The sequence below is a fragment of the Polypterus senegalus genome, chromosome 8 (genome assembly GCF_016835505.1).
Source record: "Polypterus senegalus isolate Bchr_013 chromosome 8, ASM1683550v1, whole genome shotgun sequence".
Taxonomy (NCBI): Eukaryota; Metazoa; Chordata; class Cladistia; order Polypteriformes; family Polypteridae; genus Polypterus; species Polypterus senegalus.
Genome location: NC_053161.1, coordinates 53,630,954 through 53,647,288, shown reverse-complemented (window position 1 = coordinate 53,647,288; position 16,335 = coordinate 53,630,954). Strand labels below are relative to the sequence as shown.

Genomic DNA, 16,335 nt, shown 5'->3' with positions numbered 1-16,335 from the left:
CATTTTGAGCACTGTGAAAATTCAGATGCTCTCTAAATGCGTACTACTGACAAGTGAGACTAAATATGTATGGAATAGTAATGCTGCTTAGTGCACGTTCAGCTCCAGACCAGAAACAAAAACTGGATCTACAAATGTGTAAGAGGCTCCTTTCCAATTCTCAACATTTTCCCTAAATTTCCTGTATAGTAAATCTGGGGTGCATTGTTTACTTGTTTGGAATTAATCCCAACTGCCCTGAACCTTCTTTTTATCATCTTTGCTCTGTAAGCTACACTCCCATGGATAACACTTTTCTTTCTACCCTGGAATTAAGAAACGTTTTTCTAATAAACAGCAATCATCCTTTCCCATACAAGAACCAAACCTATACAGAGAGCCAGTACTTTTATATTTTTTAAAAACTTAATCAAGATTAAATCTGCTGTATCTCATTACATTTTCAGACAGCTACAATAGTAATGACAAGGTCATAACCACAATGAATTTATCTTTAAAGACACATTGTCATAAAATATAACCCAATTTTTGTGTTCATTGGCTGATAATGACCATGCATATTACACAGTAAATCAAAATTTATTACCTCTAATATTTATGTACTGCGATATTCATTGTCACAAATCAATATACTGCTATAAACATTGTACTTTAATTTAAAAGTAAAAAAAAACATTTAAAGCCTGAACTTACCAATTACATCAGTGGTAATAGAGGCTAAGGTAAAAAGCGGGGCTACTTTCTGTTCATAAATCTTCTTGCCATGTTGCTTTCCAGCAAATGGATTAATATAGACAAGAAGGTGACTTGGCCTGCAAGCTGTAGACCAGTTGAAAACATTGCTTGATTAAAAGACACAGTAGACATTTTTATGCAAGTATATTCAGAATCAATGTATATACACATTTGAGTTTTTACAGCTATTGCAAGTATCTGTCAAGTATACAAAGAAAGAAAACATGCTTAAACAAACCAATTAACTCTCAAAAACATTAATTAGCAACAGACTGATGAATTGTTGAGGATTTTAAAATTTCCATTTTATGTAAGAATATTTTTTTCCAAAGAGTTCAAATAATGTAAGCTTTCTAATCTAACTGCACGCAGCTTCACACAGCATCCATCAACTTGACCACAGGTCACATATATCATTTTGGTGTCCTGTCATATGGCTTATAATCCTATATCATTTATGTATAAAAAAATATTGAACTTTTTATTTTAATAAGGAACCAGGTGCCTCATGTACAAAACATGTTTGCGCTCAGGAAATATGTCTAACCCTTTTCTTACACAAAATTTGTGGTATATAAAACACAAACTTGGGAGTGAAAAATTGGCTTAATGTTAATGCAAATTTTGTCTATTCGCAAGTCCTACACTGACCTTTTTGGTTTTAGCATTTTGGTGACTTCAGACAACAGGACAATGAGGTGAACAGAAAAAATCATGTTTCACTGTGCATTTCAAGGTCTAGTCAGTCACATTCCAAAGTTCTTGAACTACTTATAGTAAAGTTAACTGACATCCTCCCTCAATACATTTGCTTCTAATTTTAATACGTAATACGCATGCACTTAATGTTAATTGCCCCATCATGTATCTGATCTGTTTTGTCTATAAAAAAAAGGTGTGCTGTATGTTGTATAACAAAACAGGCAATGGCAGCATTACAAAGAGGCCAACCATTACATATAGCATGACTCTGAAGTCTGCTTCCAACATTCCTATTTGATAACATAACGGAATAGTGGGTTCAACCAGGCTGCCTCACAACAACATTAGTCAGACACACTTGAACTTCACATATTACAGTAATCCCTCGCTATATCGCGCTTTGACTTTCGCGGTTTCACTCTATCGCGGATTTTAAATGTAAGCACATCTAAACATATATCACAGATTTTTCACTGGTTCGCGCTTTCATGACAATGGGTCTTTTAATTTAGGTTACATGCTTCCTCAGTTTTATTGCCCAGTTGATTTCATACAAGGGACGCTATTGGCGGATGGCTTAGAAGCTACCCAATCAGAGCATGTATTGCATATTAACTAAAACTCCTCAATGCTAGAAGATATGCTTCCCGCGCGGTGCTTGTTTGCTTCTCTCTATCTTTCTCGCTCTCTCTGCCTGACGGAGGGGTGTGAGCAGAGGGGCTGTTTGCACAGAGGACACGGACGCTCCTCTACAAAATGCCGCTTTATCGCGGTGCTTCTGTATACTTAAAAGCATGTATTGATTTTTTGATTGTTTGCTTTTTCTTTGCTCTCTCTGACATTCTCTGCTCCCGACGCGCTCCTTTATGACGGCGCTCCTTTGAAGATAAGATATGTTTGCTTTCTTTTAATTGTGAGAAAGAACTGTCATCTCTGTCTTGTCATGGAGCACAGTTTAAACGTTTGACTAAAGGGTGTTATTTCATGTCTAGAGGGCTCTAATAATGTTAACAGGGTGGGAGAGTTTATAAGGGCTTAAAATATATAAAAATAACCACACAAACATATGGTTTCTACTTCGCGGATTTTCACCTATCGCGGGGGGGTCTGGAACGCAACCCCCGCGATCGAGGAGGGATTACTGTAGTTGAATATTACCGTATTTGCGCGTTTACCACGCACACATTTTTTCCCGAAAATCAACATTAGAAAAATCAGGTGCGCTACATACACAAGGAAGTGTAATTCTGTAATGTTTACTTCTTCTGCTTGGGCTCTCTCATTCACGCTCTCTCTCTCTCTCTCTCTCCCTCTCGCTTGCGCATTCGCACTCTCTCTCTCTCTCTCTCTCTAAACACTTCCTATACAATCACAACTCGCATTGTACACCGGGCAAAACAATTTTTGCGATTTTCTTTGTAAAAGAAAATTAGGGTGTGCGTCTTACATGAGGGTGCGTGGTACACGAGTAAATACGGTAATTGGATCAAAGTGGTTTCTGTTTACAAAATCAAGTTCGCTTGGCTTACTCAACCTCACTGTAATGAAACTGGATGTACTGTATATGGGTAGCATTTTAATTATAACATCCCATACACCAGCACGACAAGGCTCAGGGATGATTGCGTGATTCCAAACTGGTTAGCTAATTCATGCCTGTTACTAAATGGCCTACTGTTGTTCAAATTTATAATGGAACACAGATCGCATGGTTTCTGCATGAGGGTCTCAGTAATGTCGGATTCCATTCCATTCAGTAGAAGTGTGTCAAGAAACTCTACTGGCACTCCCTGTGAAAGTCCGGGTTAGCTCCACACTCCACTGTTGCTTCCAGGAGCCTCTTCAACTCGTAAGTGACGGTAATCAAGTACCAGGATGAGCCAGGCAAAAGAGGACACACATTCAGCAAGGGGTTGGTGCATAAGAGTTCTGTGCTTTTATCAAAATCCAACAAACGAAAGTACAAATAGTGCAGTGATTCAATCAGTCAATCGATAAATAACTAAATAAATAATCCATTAAAAACAGTGATAGTCTAGGAGTTAAAATCAAGAGTTAAAAGCAGAGTAAGACAAACACAGTTATTGGGGTCTTAGTGTTTCTTCTGTGATCTCAGACAAGCACAGCACAACTCCCTCTCCGTCCTGCCAGCTCACCAATAACTCATTCATTCAGCGGAGACTCCAGCAGTCCTGGTCATTATCAATGACTCTAACCTCGGCAGCCTTAATTAGCATCAGCCAGACCTCTCGGGGTCAGCTGTCCTCCTGTCATCCTTCTCGCTCCCCTGGCATATGCCAGATTCCTGGGTAGGACTCGACTGTGGTTGCACCTGCTCCTCAAAAGAATAATCAGCAACCCCAGAGCAAATCATGCTCAAGCACAGGCACACCCAATCAGAGCCTGCATACTCCGGGTCCAAATTATTTTTTTTAAAAACTGCACTTTACTACGGGTCTCTCATCACATTCCTTTATACCAAAAGCCATATATCTGCATAATGCCTCACCGTTACTGTGACAAAACTTTTTTCTTTTTATTGTTCTTGCCTTGTAGTCATTCTGATGTGTGTTCAGACCAAAGTGTGTGTGTATATTTATGTATTTATTTATTTACTTCATTGTTTACTTTTTCATGCATTTATTTAAAAAGCTTCCGTAAAAAAAGACAAAATTTCCCCCGTGTACTAATAAAGTTCTACCTATCATTCAGAACAGAACTCCAAGAGGTCAGCTCTAAGAAATCTAGATCAAATTATAATCCAGTCATCATCATGCGGCAAAAACACATTGCAATCCCTGAAAACTCACTCCTTGTGTAGCCTGCGATTAGCAATATCCTCCAGAAAAGCTTACGCTGTCTTTGCCAGTTATGTCAAAAAACACAGCACAACTTGTGTGATCTTTCTTTCAGGTGAAATGAGTACGTCCTCAGAGCCTGGCTCCTCACACCATGTACCAACCCGCAAACACCTTAACAATGGAGATCTAATGAAGGGCACTCCCACATACTGTCGATGACTGAACGATCCATTGGTACATTAAAAGATAGATGGTAGTGTTTGGATTCATCGGGCAACACACTACTGTACAGCCACACAAAGGTTTGCTGAATTGTGATGTCTTGTGCAGTACTGTACTGAACAGCACAGTGCAGGAACATAGACTGCCTCCGTTACCTGAGATGAGTGCATAAATGACCCAGACCATGTTCCTCAGCCAATGAATACAACAATTCAATAACTTTTAGATATTGTACTTCGAATTTAAAGGGACTTCTATATACAGCAACACTGACATTTACTCTGCAAAATGATATTCTTTTTTTGCAAGTTCAATAAGAGTGTTCTTAATATTTCACAGTTCTGCGAATATCACCTGCATCATGCTTTGTGTCTACAGCAAACTCGTCAGGGTCCCATGGCACTGATAGAGGTCTGGACATTGTTATTGTTCCCTCCACTCAGCTGCCATCATTTACTTCTACTCTTGTTTTTTTCTTTTACTCACTGCTCCCTCAGAGAAACCAGAAAAAAAACGTTTTTGCAGTTCTCCATCTCCATCAGTAATATCTTAAGCTGACAATCACTGAAGTTTCATTTTCAGTGTTCTTCCATGGTTTGTAGCAAAGATGTCACTCATAATCATGGGCAAATTTATATGGCTATTAGATGATGAATATTCAAAAAAAGGCATTTTATAAGCCGCACATAGTTGCTGGCAGGAGGTGATGGGGAGTGACTAAAGCCACGTGCATGTATACATAGTTTAAAGTCGATCTGAGATTTATAATCTTGGTATGTCATGTGACAGATACATGGTTTTATAGATACAATTTTTTTGTGCATACACCTTGTCATATTGTATTGCCCTTAAGCATTACCAATTTAAGTGAAAGTAGCATTACACTGAACACTTCTGCCTTTAAGAATAAATGGAAGGTAGCTTAAAAGAATGGTGCTTTCTGTTTTGTGTTGAAGGTGCTGCTGAGAGGGTGGATGCATGTTGCGAGGTACAATGTATCTGAGCACACGGGGAGCCTGTATAATGGTCAGTACGAGTTCCCTTGCAGGGGTTCAACTTCATATGTCAGGGTCCTCGCAGCCTGTCCATCACTGGTGGTTTGATGAGCGGTGCACCTGGAAAGAAAAGCCAGCATTTGAGGTAGTGTAAGAGATTGGGTTCCTATATTTTAAGTTAATAAGGTTACTTACTAGAGCGAAGGCATTGGCGTGTATGACTTGCTGTACATGAGGCCTACAGGCAGATGTTTGATTTTAAACAGAAACTCGCCCAGGGCACGTCATGGCATGAAAATGTAAATGCACCAGTGTCTAACTTCTTATATTTAAGGAGTTGCTGGCCAACAAGAGTCATCAGTGGACCTAAAGGTGAGGTAGGGATAAGCACTACTGAGTTAGAGGGAGCAACTGTTTTTTTTCTTGACAGCTTTGTAAATATCTCAGAGTGGTTGTTTTTGGTGAAGGCATATTTCAATATTTAGTTTTGGGATAGTTATCTTTTGGCATTGGTGCAATTGACTTTCTTTTGTGTATACACACGCACTTGATTTTTCTGTATTTTTCTCTTTTGAAGAACTTACTGATCCACTTTCAACAAAGGAAAACCGACTATTTTTTTTTGTGCGTGTAATTTTTGTATAGAGGACTACTGGATTGCACTGTACCTACTTTGAAAACATCCTACTTTATTTTTGATGTTGTTCTTTTTTTTTTATTATTTACCTTTTATTGGAGTGTCCGGGCTGAAGGACTGTGAATCAACAGCTGCCTGACACTGCTTGCTTTGTTGTACAGCACTCTTGTAATAAATTTGCACCTTTCACCCTTCGATTTTGGTCTTTATCTCTTCTCTCCTCTAATCCTGTTCAGCTCATTATCTACCAGATGTCCAGAGTATAGGTTGGGGCCACTTTCCCAGTACATGGGATATCACATGCCTTTTTTGCCTTTCGAGTGTGAGCAAAGTTTTAGCATGAAATCTAAACAAGGTTTTATACATAAGACCCCAGCTGTATTTGTTCCTCTCTCAAGAGTTACTTCAGATGTGTATAACAGAATGGGGATGGGCTTCTGTCATAAGCTAAAATGATTTTGGTAAATGTACCATGTGACATGGAATACATGATAAGAGACTGTCCCCTAACACTAAGTGTTAATAGAAACAGAATGAGCTGTTTGCATTGTACCAATGAAGCTGATACAGGCTTTAACAAACAAAGAAAAACAAAGACAAAAATACACTTTACCTTCTTCTATAGATATAGTGTGTGATCCATTAGACCAGCTTCTTTAAAACTATAGTTTACTATTTAAAAAAATCTGCCATCCTCCCATATCTTTTTAAATCCATTTCAAGATTATAGAGCCTATCCCTAAAAGATTCATATACAAGTCTAGAACCAGCATTAGGCGACAGGCTTACCCATTACAGGCCACACACTAACTCAGACATTTTAGGATGTGGGAGGAAAAAGTAGAATATCAGTAGAAAAAACCCACACAGACATGAAGAGAAGGTGCAAATCTCTTCATTGATAATGAGCATCATTGGAGTTGTGCTCAAGTAATGTGTCATCATACTGTCTCTTAATAAAAAATGATTTCAGTTTATATTGTTATTCCAGTTCAGTGGTTGTAGCTGCTTCTTTAGTTGACAGTTTAAATCATTACGAATACAGTATGCAGTACATTATGAATTATATGAAAGATATTATAAAACAAGCAGTTAAAATACACAGTGCGAGCACAGGACAAACAAAAAAAATGGTGATTAAAGAATTACAATTAAAAAATTCAATATTTGGGATTGACTGTGGTAATTAGAACTTGAGTGGTAAGGACTGCCACACAAGTCTATCTGTAATTGGCACTGATGTTACAAGTGAGTAAGAAATAAAGTTTAATTTTAACTGCAGTCAGCATAAGCTGCATTACCCAAGGGATTTGCAGGGCATTCATCTGCACAACTATTTGTCATACTGTCCAATGATCTGATAATTTTAATGAATTATCAAATACTAGACATTAAGCCCGTTACAATAACGGGTGCTAGAACAGTAGTGCATAAACATTAGTAGGAACAGCCTGCCTAAAGTAAAATAATAATAAAAATAAAATAGAAACGTATATGACAACACAGAAAGTATAATTAATAATTGTCTTAGTGTGAAACGTTGTAACAATCTGTAAGACACAATCTCTGAAGAAGATATTTAGGTAAAATTTTCTATATTTTCACCTCATGAAATTTTTCTATACAATTTCATTACAGACAACATTTCTTGTAAATATTCTGTCTGAGTTTGGCAACAGTTTGCCTTGTTCAGGACCATCTACACCCTTGACAACAACATCTGGAAAACTTCTAACTCTTGATAATGCAACATATAACTGACCGTGGCTGACTACTGGTTTTGGCAAGTAAATGCCAACTATTTGTAAGGTTTGCTCTTCTGAGTCTTTCTCTTTTAGCGTTTTTCTGTCGGTCATTTTCTTTTTTTTCAATCAATCTATTTGCTCGTATTTTTCTTTGTCTTTCAGCCTTTCATTTGTTGATGTTTACTTGTTGAGCTGACCATTCTTCCAGGAGATGTTGATTATATAGGATTTGACTGTCTGTGTCTTTTGTCCTTTTTTTTGGGTGGCATGTTGTTAGTAGATACGTCTGTAATATTTTCTCTTACAGTAATACTGGCTTGTATGTGGCTGTAATATGCATCACTGTATTGTGTGTCTTTAATTTTCTCTCGTAGTAATACAGGTTTGTATTTCCGTAAAATGCCTGTAATTTTCTCTGACAGTAATACTGGCTTTGTTGTCCGTAATATGACTTTAATTTTCTGTCACAACATTGGGCAATCAGCAGAGTGTCCCCAGCAACTGATTTAATGTGTGGAGTGTAGCTGATAATCGTGCGTGTGGCATCTCCCCACCAAGTACTGTTTAGTTCCCCAGCAAGTAATTTAATCTGTGCTGACGTGCAGCTGATTATTTAATGTGTGGTGTCTCCCCAGCAACAGATTTTATGTGCGCGGCCGCGACTACCCAATCAGCACTCTCCCCAGTAATGTTGTCCTTTATTTCTTATCATGTGCAGCCGTGGCAAGGCCATTCACTGTGTGCCCAGCTTCTAGTGTGTGTGCTTTATTTACTTTTAATGCAAGGCAGCGGCTAGGCCATTCACTGTGTGCTCAGCTTCCAGTGTGTGTGCGTCCACAGTGCAGTGCGCATGTGCGGGGCACGGTGTGATTGCGATGTGCGGCACGGCCCGCGCATGCGCATTTCACCAGAAGGCACACACACACGGACACCTGGACGCACACAGGGGTTTTATTAAAGAGATGATAACCAAGAATAGCTAGCTAATTATATTTCATTCTGAATGTATGCTTCAAATGCCATAACTTATTTTGAAAAAAAAAGCTATTTAATCAATAAAATAATAATTATAACAATAAATAATAACCGAGTGTCTTGTTAAAAATAACAGCTGAGTGACAGCATTGCAACAACTTACTGAGTAATGAAATGCGTTCACCCAGTGATTGGACCCACTGATGACAAAGGAGCAGATCATTACTGTAGAAACTTGCACTTCTACATCGCCAGCGGTGATGTCCTCTTCTTTCAACATAAAACACTAAAAAATAAAATAAAATTCAGTGAAAAACTTAATCTATCTTAAATTCCTTATGGTGTCTTTTATTGCATCTTTGTCTGCCAGACTTAATCTGTGTACTGTTTATCATTTTCTTTTTTTAAATTGAAGGCACCATAAGACACAATTAGCAAGAAACTACAGCTTCCTTACAAGGCATTACATTTACCATAAAAAAAACACTACGCCATGTGAATGGATTACAACCACAGTGTAAGAAGCTATAAGGGATAGTATACATAGTGTGAAATCGCTCTGGTGATTTGGTAGAATCATAATGCCGGAGCTTAACATCAACTTTACATTATCTTGACTCACCTTCTGAAAAACATTTCCTCCAAAGTAAAACAGCAAAGTTTCACAATCTAAAATTTGCTAATAGGCACTATAGTGTTAACTGTATCAAGGGCATGTATGGCTGTTGTAGCAACAGTGCCAGCTTCAGCAAGTTGCCAGCCCTAGGCAATGACTATTGTGGCTGTTCTACATATAAAAGCTATATGCTTTATATATATGCACTATAATAAATAAGTTCAGCATACATCCTTCTTCATGCCCTGTTCCTTTTGGTTATTTCTCTTAAGACTAAGTTGCTTGCAGCATAGAACAGAGTGTGCTTCTACTAAAACATCTATAGTTGTTCTCCAAAAAAACAAAAACAAAAACCTTGAATAGGAGAAATTTCCATTGCTGTTTTACATGTCAACCAAAAGCAATAATGATATTTTTATATACCCAAGGGTCTCTTCTTTCAAATAATTCATAAAAAGTGTTATTTTTACACATGACACATATAATGTATAAACTGAAAATAAGCACGAAAGAAAACATATATGGTATACATGGTCACAGTACCAATAATTGGTCACAGCTAAGTGATAAACAGACTATTCACAACTGAGGTCTTCACCTGTTCATTACACCTCTATGAGTGTATCAATCTCAACAAGAGACCCATGAACTGAATCTAATGATTGTGTAACAGTCTTAAATGTGTGTAAGTTAGTGATCCAGCTGAATCTGCAAATTGTTTTAATGGTGTATTCCCACTCTATGAATTTCATGATTAATCCAATGTAGACCCATTTTTTGCTTACTACTTGTATTGTTTTGATTTGCTAAATTTTTTTCAAAATATAGATCACAATTGTATTCCCCACAGGCTTTTTATGATTATTCACTGTAAGTAAGTTCAACTCTAATTATTTTTTTCTTTTCATTTAAATTGACTCCCTGCTTATTTTTCTGTGTATATGTATTTTCTTGAAGATAAAGCATATGCAGGCTGTGACACTAAAAGCACATGTATAGCTGTTGATGTGTCCCTTTCAAGTAGTACTACCATATGGAAAGTATTTTCTGCAAAAAAGGAAATAAAATTTTAAATTATAAAATGACAATGCAATCTCTCTTTTGCAATTTCATTATCAAAGTCTGTGTGCAAAAATGCTGCAAAAATTAAAATAAACCCCACTTGCAATTTAATTTTCAAAGTCTGTGCACAAGAATGCTGCAAAAAATAAAATAAAAATGAAATAACCCCCACTTTCATCCTGAACCACAATGAAGCAACAAAAATGAAAGGAAAATGCAAATAAACACTGGTGCCACCTGCTGGTCATTGAATCGTCATTTTCCACTTTGCATTTTCATTTTCAAGTTCCCAACATGCAAATAGTGAGAGTCAATGGGTAGGGATAAGACTTCAACATACAAAAAAATTGTATTTGGAAGGTACTGGACACTTCTAGTTAGATGAACAGCGGTGTGCAAGAATCACAGAAGACAGCTTTTTCAGATTACAGAATTATGTCCTTAGTGAAGAAGAACCCCTTCACAACATTTAGTTGTGAGGCAGACCTATCATCACCAAAAATTAGAATCAGGAGAAGACTTCATGAAAGTAAAACAGAGGGGCAAACCACTGATAAACCTCAAGCATAGGAAGGACAGATTAGACTTTGCCAGAAAACATTTTTAAAAGCCTTTCCAGTTCTGGAACAAATTTCATTGGACCAAGGAAACTAAGAACAATATATTCTAAAATGCTGGAAAGAGAAGGGTATGGAGAAGAGAAGAAACAGCTCATGATCCGATGTATGGCAGTGAATGGAAGCCAGTCCAACCATCCATCCATCCTCTTCCGCTTATCCGAGGTTGGGTCGCGGGGGCAGCAGCTTAAGCAGAGAGGCCCAGACTTCCCTCTCCCCGGCCACTTCTTCCAGCTCTTCTGGGAGAATCCCAAGGCGTTCCCAGGCCAGCCGGGAGACATAGTCCCTCCAACGTGTCCTGGCTCTTCCCCGGGGCCTCCTTCCGGTTGGACATGCACGGAACACGTCACCAGGGAGGCGTCCAGGAGGCATCCTGATCAGATGCCTGAGCCACCTCATCTGACTCCTCTCGATGCAGAGGAGCAGCGGCTCTACTCTGAGCCCCTCCCGGATGACTGAGCTTCTCACCCTATCTTTAAGGGAAAGCCCAGACACCCTGCAGAGGAAACTCTTTTCAGCGGCTTGTATTCGCGATCTCGTTCTTTCGGTCACTACCCATAGCTCATGACCATAGGTGAGGGTAGGAGCGTAGATCGACTAGTAAATTGAGAGCTTTGCCTTATGGCTCAGCTCCTTTTTCAGCATGACAGACTGATGCAGAGCCCGCATCACTGCGGATGCCGCACCGATCCGCCTGTCGATCTCACGCTCCATTCTTCCCTCACTTCGGGAACAAGACCCGAGATACTTGAACTCCTCCACTTGGGGCAGGATCTCTCCCCAACCCTGAGAGGGCACTCCACCCTTTTCCGGCTGAGGACCATGGTCTCGGATTTGGAGGTGCTGATTCTCATCCCAGCTGCTTCACACTCAGCTGCGAACCGATCCAGAAAGAGCTGAAGATCACGACCTGATGAAGCAAACAGGACAACATCATCTGCAAAAAGCAGTGACCCAATCCTGAGTCCACCAAACCGGACCCCTTCAACACTCTGGCTGCGCCTAGAAATTCTGTTCATAAAAGTTATGAACAGAATCGGTGACAAAGGGCAGCCCTGGCGGAGTCCAACTCTCACTGGAAACGGTCAGTCACTAGTGTTTATTGATGATATAACTGCTGGCTGGACAAGCAGGATAAATTCTAAATTGTATAGGTCTATTCTGTCTACTCAGAATCAGCCAAATGCTGCAAAACTGATAGGATGATGCTTCACAATACTGATGGACAATGACCCAAAACATACTGCAAAAACAAACCAAGTGCTTTCAAGGCAAAGAAGTGGAATATTCTTAAATGGTCAAGTCAATTAACTGACCTCAAACCAACTGGACATGCATTTCACTTGTTAAAGACAGAACTGATGTTAGAAAGTTCAATGAACAAGCAGCAACTGAAAACCACTGTAGTAAAGGCTTGCCAAAGTATCACTAGAGTGGAAACCCAGCACTTGGAAATGGCCGTGGGTTCCAGATTTCAGACAGTCATTGACTGTAAAGGATTTTCAACCAAATATTGAAAATGATCATTATATTTATGATTAGGTTAGGTTTGTCCACATATGTTTGAGCCCCTCAAAATAGAGGGACTGTGTATAAAAATAATTCCAAACAGCTCATACAATATATATTTTTTTAAACTCCTTGAATTAAAGCTGAAAGTCTATACTTCAATCACATCTTGATTGCTCTTATGGACCTTACTGTACAATTAGCTTATACATACATACATACATACACACATTTTATATATATATGATGCCTCTCTCTCTGACCTTTCAGAAATAAAGGCGATAAATAGTACAACAATACCACCTGCACCAATGCAGAATTATGAAAATGGCGACTCATCCACTTCCTCTACAATGTCACTTCCGGCTCTTCGTGATGACATCACTTCCGGTCCCATCCAGATGACGTCACTTTCCAGCTCTTCGTGATGGTGTCGCTTTCGGTTCCATTCAGATGACGTCACTTCCGCTATGATTCATTTCCTGTTGCCATTTTCTTATGATATAAAAACCCATTGCAAAAACAACACAAGGTCGAATGTTGAATTTTTTGTACAATACTTTGACCAAAGAAATTGCACCAGCAATATACAGGGCATATTCCTCAACACTTTATAACATTGTCTTGTGACGTTATTATATCACAATTAGCGTAGTCGGCAGGATTTATACATTGTTCCAGGATGTCAGAGGGACAAGACCTGAACGCAGTGTTGAACACAATGATGGCCGAATTACAGCAAGTGAAGCTGCAATTAGGAGACACGAGGACCCGGTTGGCTGAATCAGAAGCTCGAGCGGCAGCAGCAACAAGAGTGGAGACATCGTGGTCTGTACCTCCTTTATTAACCTATCTAACATAAGATGATGATGTACAAACCTACTTTCTGGTATTCAAATGCAATGCTAAACATAATGCATGGTCACAGGCGGAATGGGCTTACATTCTGGTGCCCTAACTGATGGGGGAGGCGCAGAGGGCTTATTATGAGCTCACTGAGGAGTGGGCTGCCGATTAAGTGCTCCTAAAGAGAGAAATTTTTAAACGCTACGGTGTATCGGCGGCAAAGCAGGCGAGAGAATGGCGAGCATTGACCCCGAACGATCCATTCGTACCCAAGTATAGGAGGTAGGGGGAAAAAGTGGGCAGATGGCTAAGGCCAGATGTTAATAGTGCCCAACGTATGGCCGAGTTGTTAATAATCGAGACCTTCACTGATGCTCTGCCTGAGAAACTCGCCCAGCAGGTCCGCAAACAGGAGGTTACCTCTATGGATAATCTCATCGAGATAGTGGAGCGTCATTGGGTGGCCTGTAAATCGGAGGGTTCAAAACAGTCCTCGCGTTCAACCCGACAGGATCGTGTACCTTATTCAAAGCCCACCCGATCTAATCCCGATATCTCCACAAGGAAGATAGAGAGACCCAGCAATCCTCTGCGCTGTTTCAAGTGTGGAGGGTTGGGTCATTTATTTACTACTTGCCCATCACCAGAGCCGATGGATTGCTCATTGGGAAAGGAAGAGAGGTAATGTGCTATCGTCACTCCTTTATCTTTTTCCGTATACGGGAGCAGTAATTGTTAATGGTTATAAAGACACTGCAATGTTTGATTCCAGGAGTAACATATCCATTGTTGCTTGCCGTTATGTTTTACTGCGACAGTGGGGGAATCATAAAATTAGTTTAAAATGTATACATGGAGACACTCGATATTATAGAGCAGCCTCTTGTATAATCACGGTAGATAATGTAATGAAGACCAATGTAGTGGCAGTTATGACCGATCCACCCTTTCCAGTTATATTGGGACGTGATTGAATAATAAAAGTGGTATACACGATACTGTTCCTGGTTTAAAAGAGGGCATGGTAGTGGATAGAAATGACACTAATCCGACTGCCTCCACGCCATGTACAAGCTCCCATAATTCCCCATTAGATAGTTTAGCAGATGGAGACGAAGGAACTTCAGGCACTACTAAAGGCAATACACTCCTTGCAGGACCTGTTGCGCCTGAAACTCCTCCCATCGAGGTAGCTCAGGATCTCATTAGCGATTTAGTTTTACAATTTAAAATTACACCCTCATCCTTTAAACGGGAGCAATGGAATGACAAATTCTTAAAGTTCGCTATACATGCAGTGGTTTCAGTAAACGGACAGATGTCTGTAAATCCCTTACCACGAATGCCCTACTTTGTTATAAAAAATGATCTGTTATATCGTGTAGCTGAACATGATGGGGAAATTAGAACATTACTATTAATTCCCCACACTTTTCGTCATTACGTATGTGAATTAGCTCATGCTTATTTACTCGGAGCCCATTTGGGGACCGATAAAACTTTAGAACGTATTAAGTTCAGATTCTATTGGCCGGGAATAAATGAGGAGCTCCGGCATTTCTGTGCTTCGTGCCCAGAGTGTCAGATTCGACAGATTCCTAGGAGGGACCGTGCTCCTCTTATTCCTCTTCCTTTAATTGACATTCCCTTTGAAAGAGTTGGAATCGACCTCATAGGACCCATTGAACCTTTGCTCTGAGGTCATAAATATATTTTGGTTCTAGTGGATTATGCCATGTGATTTCCAGAGGCTGTTGCTTTGCACTCAGCTACTTCTAAAATAATCACTCGGGAATTGGTAGGGATATTCGCGTGTGTTGGGATTCCCAAAGAGGTTTTAACAGACCAAGGAAATCCTTTCACGTCGGAGACGTTCAGGGAGGTTGCGAAGTTACTGCACATTTCACATCTGAAAACCTCGGTCTATCACCCCAGACGGACGGCTTGGTAGAACAATTTAATCAAACTCTTAAGCAGATGATACGTAAGGTAGTTAGCGAGGATGGTCGAAACTGGGATCAGTTACTTACTTTGCTTATCGGGAAGTCCCACAGACCTCTGCAGGGCTTTCTCCTTTTGAACTCCTATACGGAAGACAATCTCAGGGGTTTATTGCATATGTTAAAAGAAGGTTGGGAAGAAGAGGTATTGCCAACCTCTAATATTTTGGAAAACATTGCGCAATTGCGCGACAGATTAAATGAGATCCGGCCAGTACCCAAAGAACATATGGAAAAAGCTCAAGCAGCTCAGTCGCAATATTATAATCGTAACACCACCCTTCGGGAATTCCGCCCAGGGGATCGTGTTATTGTGCTCGTACCTACTTCTCATTCAAAACTGTTGGCTCATTGGCAAGGGCAATATGAAATTAAGGAACGAAAAGGGCTTGTCGACTATTTAGTTAAACAACCTAATCGTCGGCCAAGCAAGTGTGTTCATCAAATTAATTTGCTGAAACCGTGGAAGGACAGTGACTCTGAGCCTCTCTCCGGCCATCCACGCTCCCTTTTTGCTGAATATCAACCCCTTAATTTTGGTTCTAATTTGTCTTGGCAACAACGACTTGAGCTGGAATCAGCTATCTTGTCCATCTTGGAAGTAGTTAGTGAGCTACCTGGTCGCACTGAGTTGATTCAACATGACATTGTTGATCCAGTGGTGGTTGTGCCCATATAGGCTTCCTGAAGCAAAGAAAAATGAAGTGGAGTTGGAAATTAGACGTATGCTGGAGATGGACATTATTGAAGAAAGTTATAGTCCATGGTCTAGTCCAATCGTACGTCAACTTAATTAGGTTTCTAAATTTGATGCGTATCCTATGCCTAGAGTGTATGATCTTATCGAAAGGCTGGGAAACGCCCAATTCTTAA

The 16,335-nt window shown here is 39.7% G+C and overlaps 1 protein-coding gene across 1 annotated transcript in view; it reads right to left on the bottom strand.

Moving 5' to 3' along the window:
• The window catches only part of cerk (ceramide kinase), a 68,960-nt gene extending 55,520 nt beyond the window's left edge, over positions 1-13,440 (bottom strand). The window contains exons 1-3 of the mRNA XM_039762144.1: positions 13,317-13,440; positions 8,976-9,098; positions 694-819 (exon numbers count right to left, since the gene is read on the bottom strand). Of these exons, the coding sequence (XP_039618078.1) occupies positions 694-819; positions 8,976-9,098; positions 13,317-13,440 (373 nt within the window). The remainder of the gene's footprint in view (positions 1-693; positions 820-8,975; positions 9,099-13,316) is intronic.
• Positions 13,441-16,335: the final 2,895 nt, after the last annotated feature.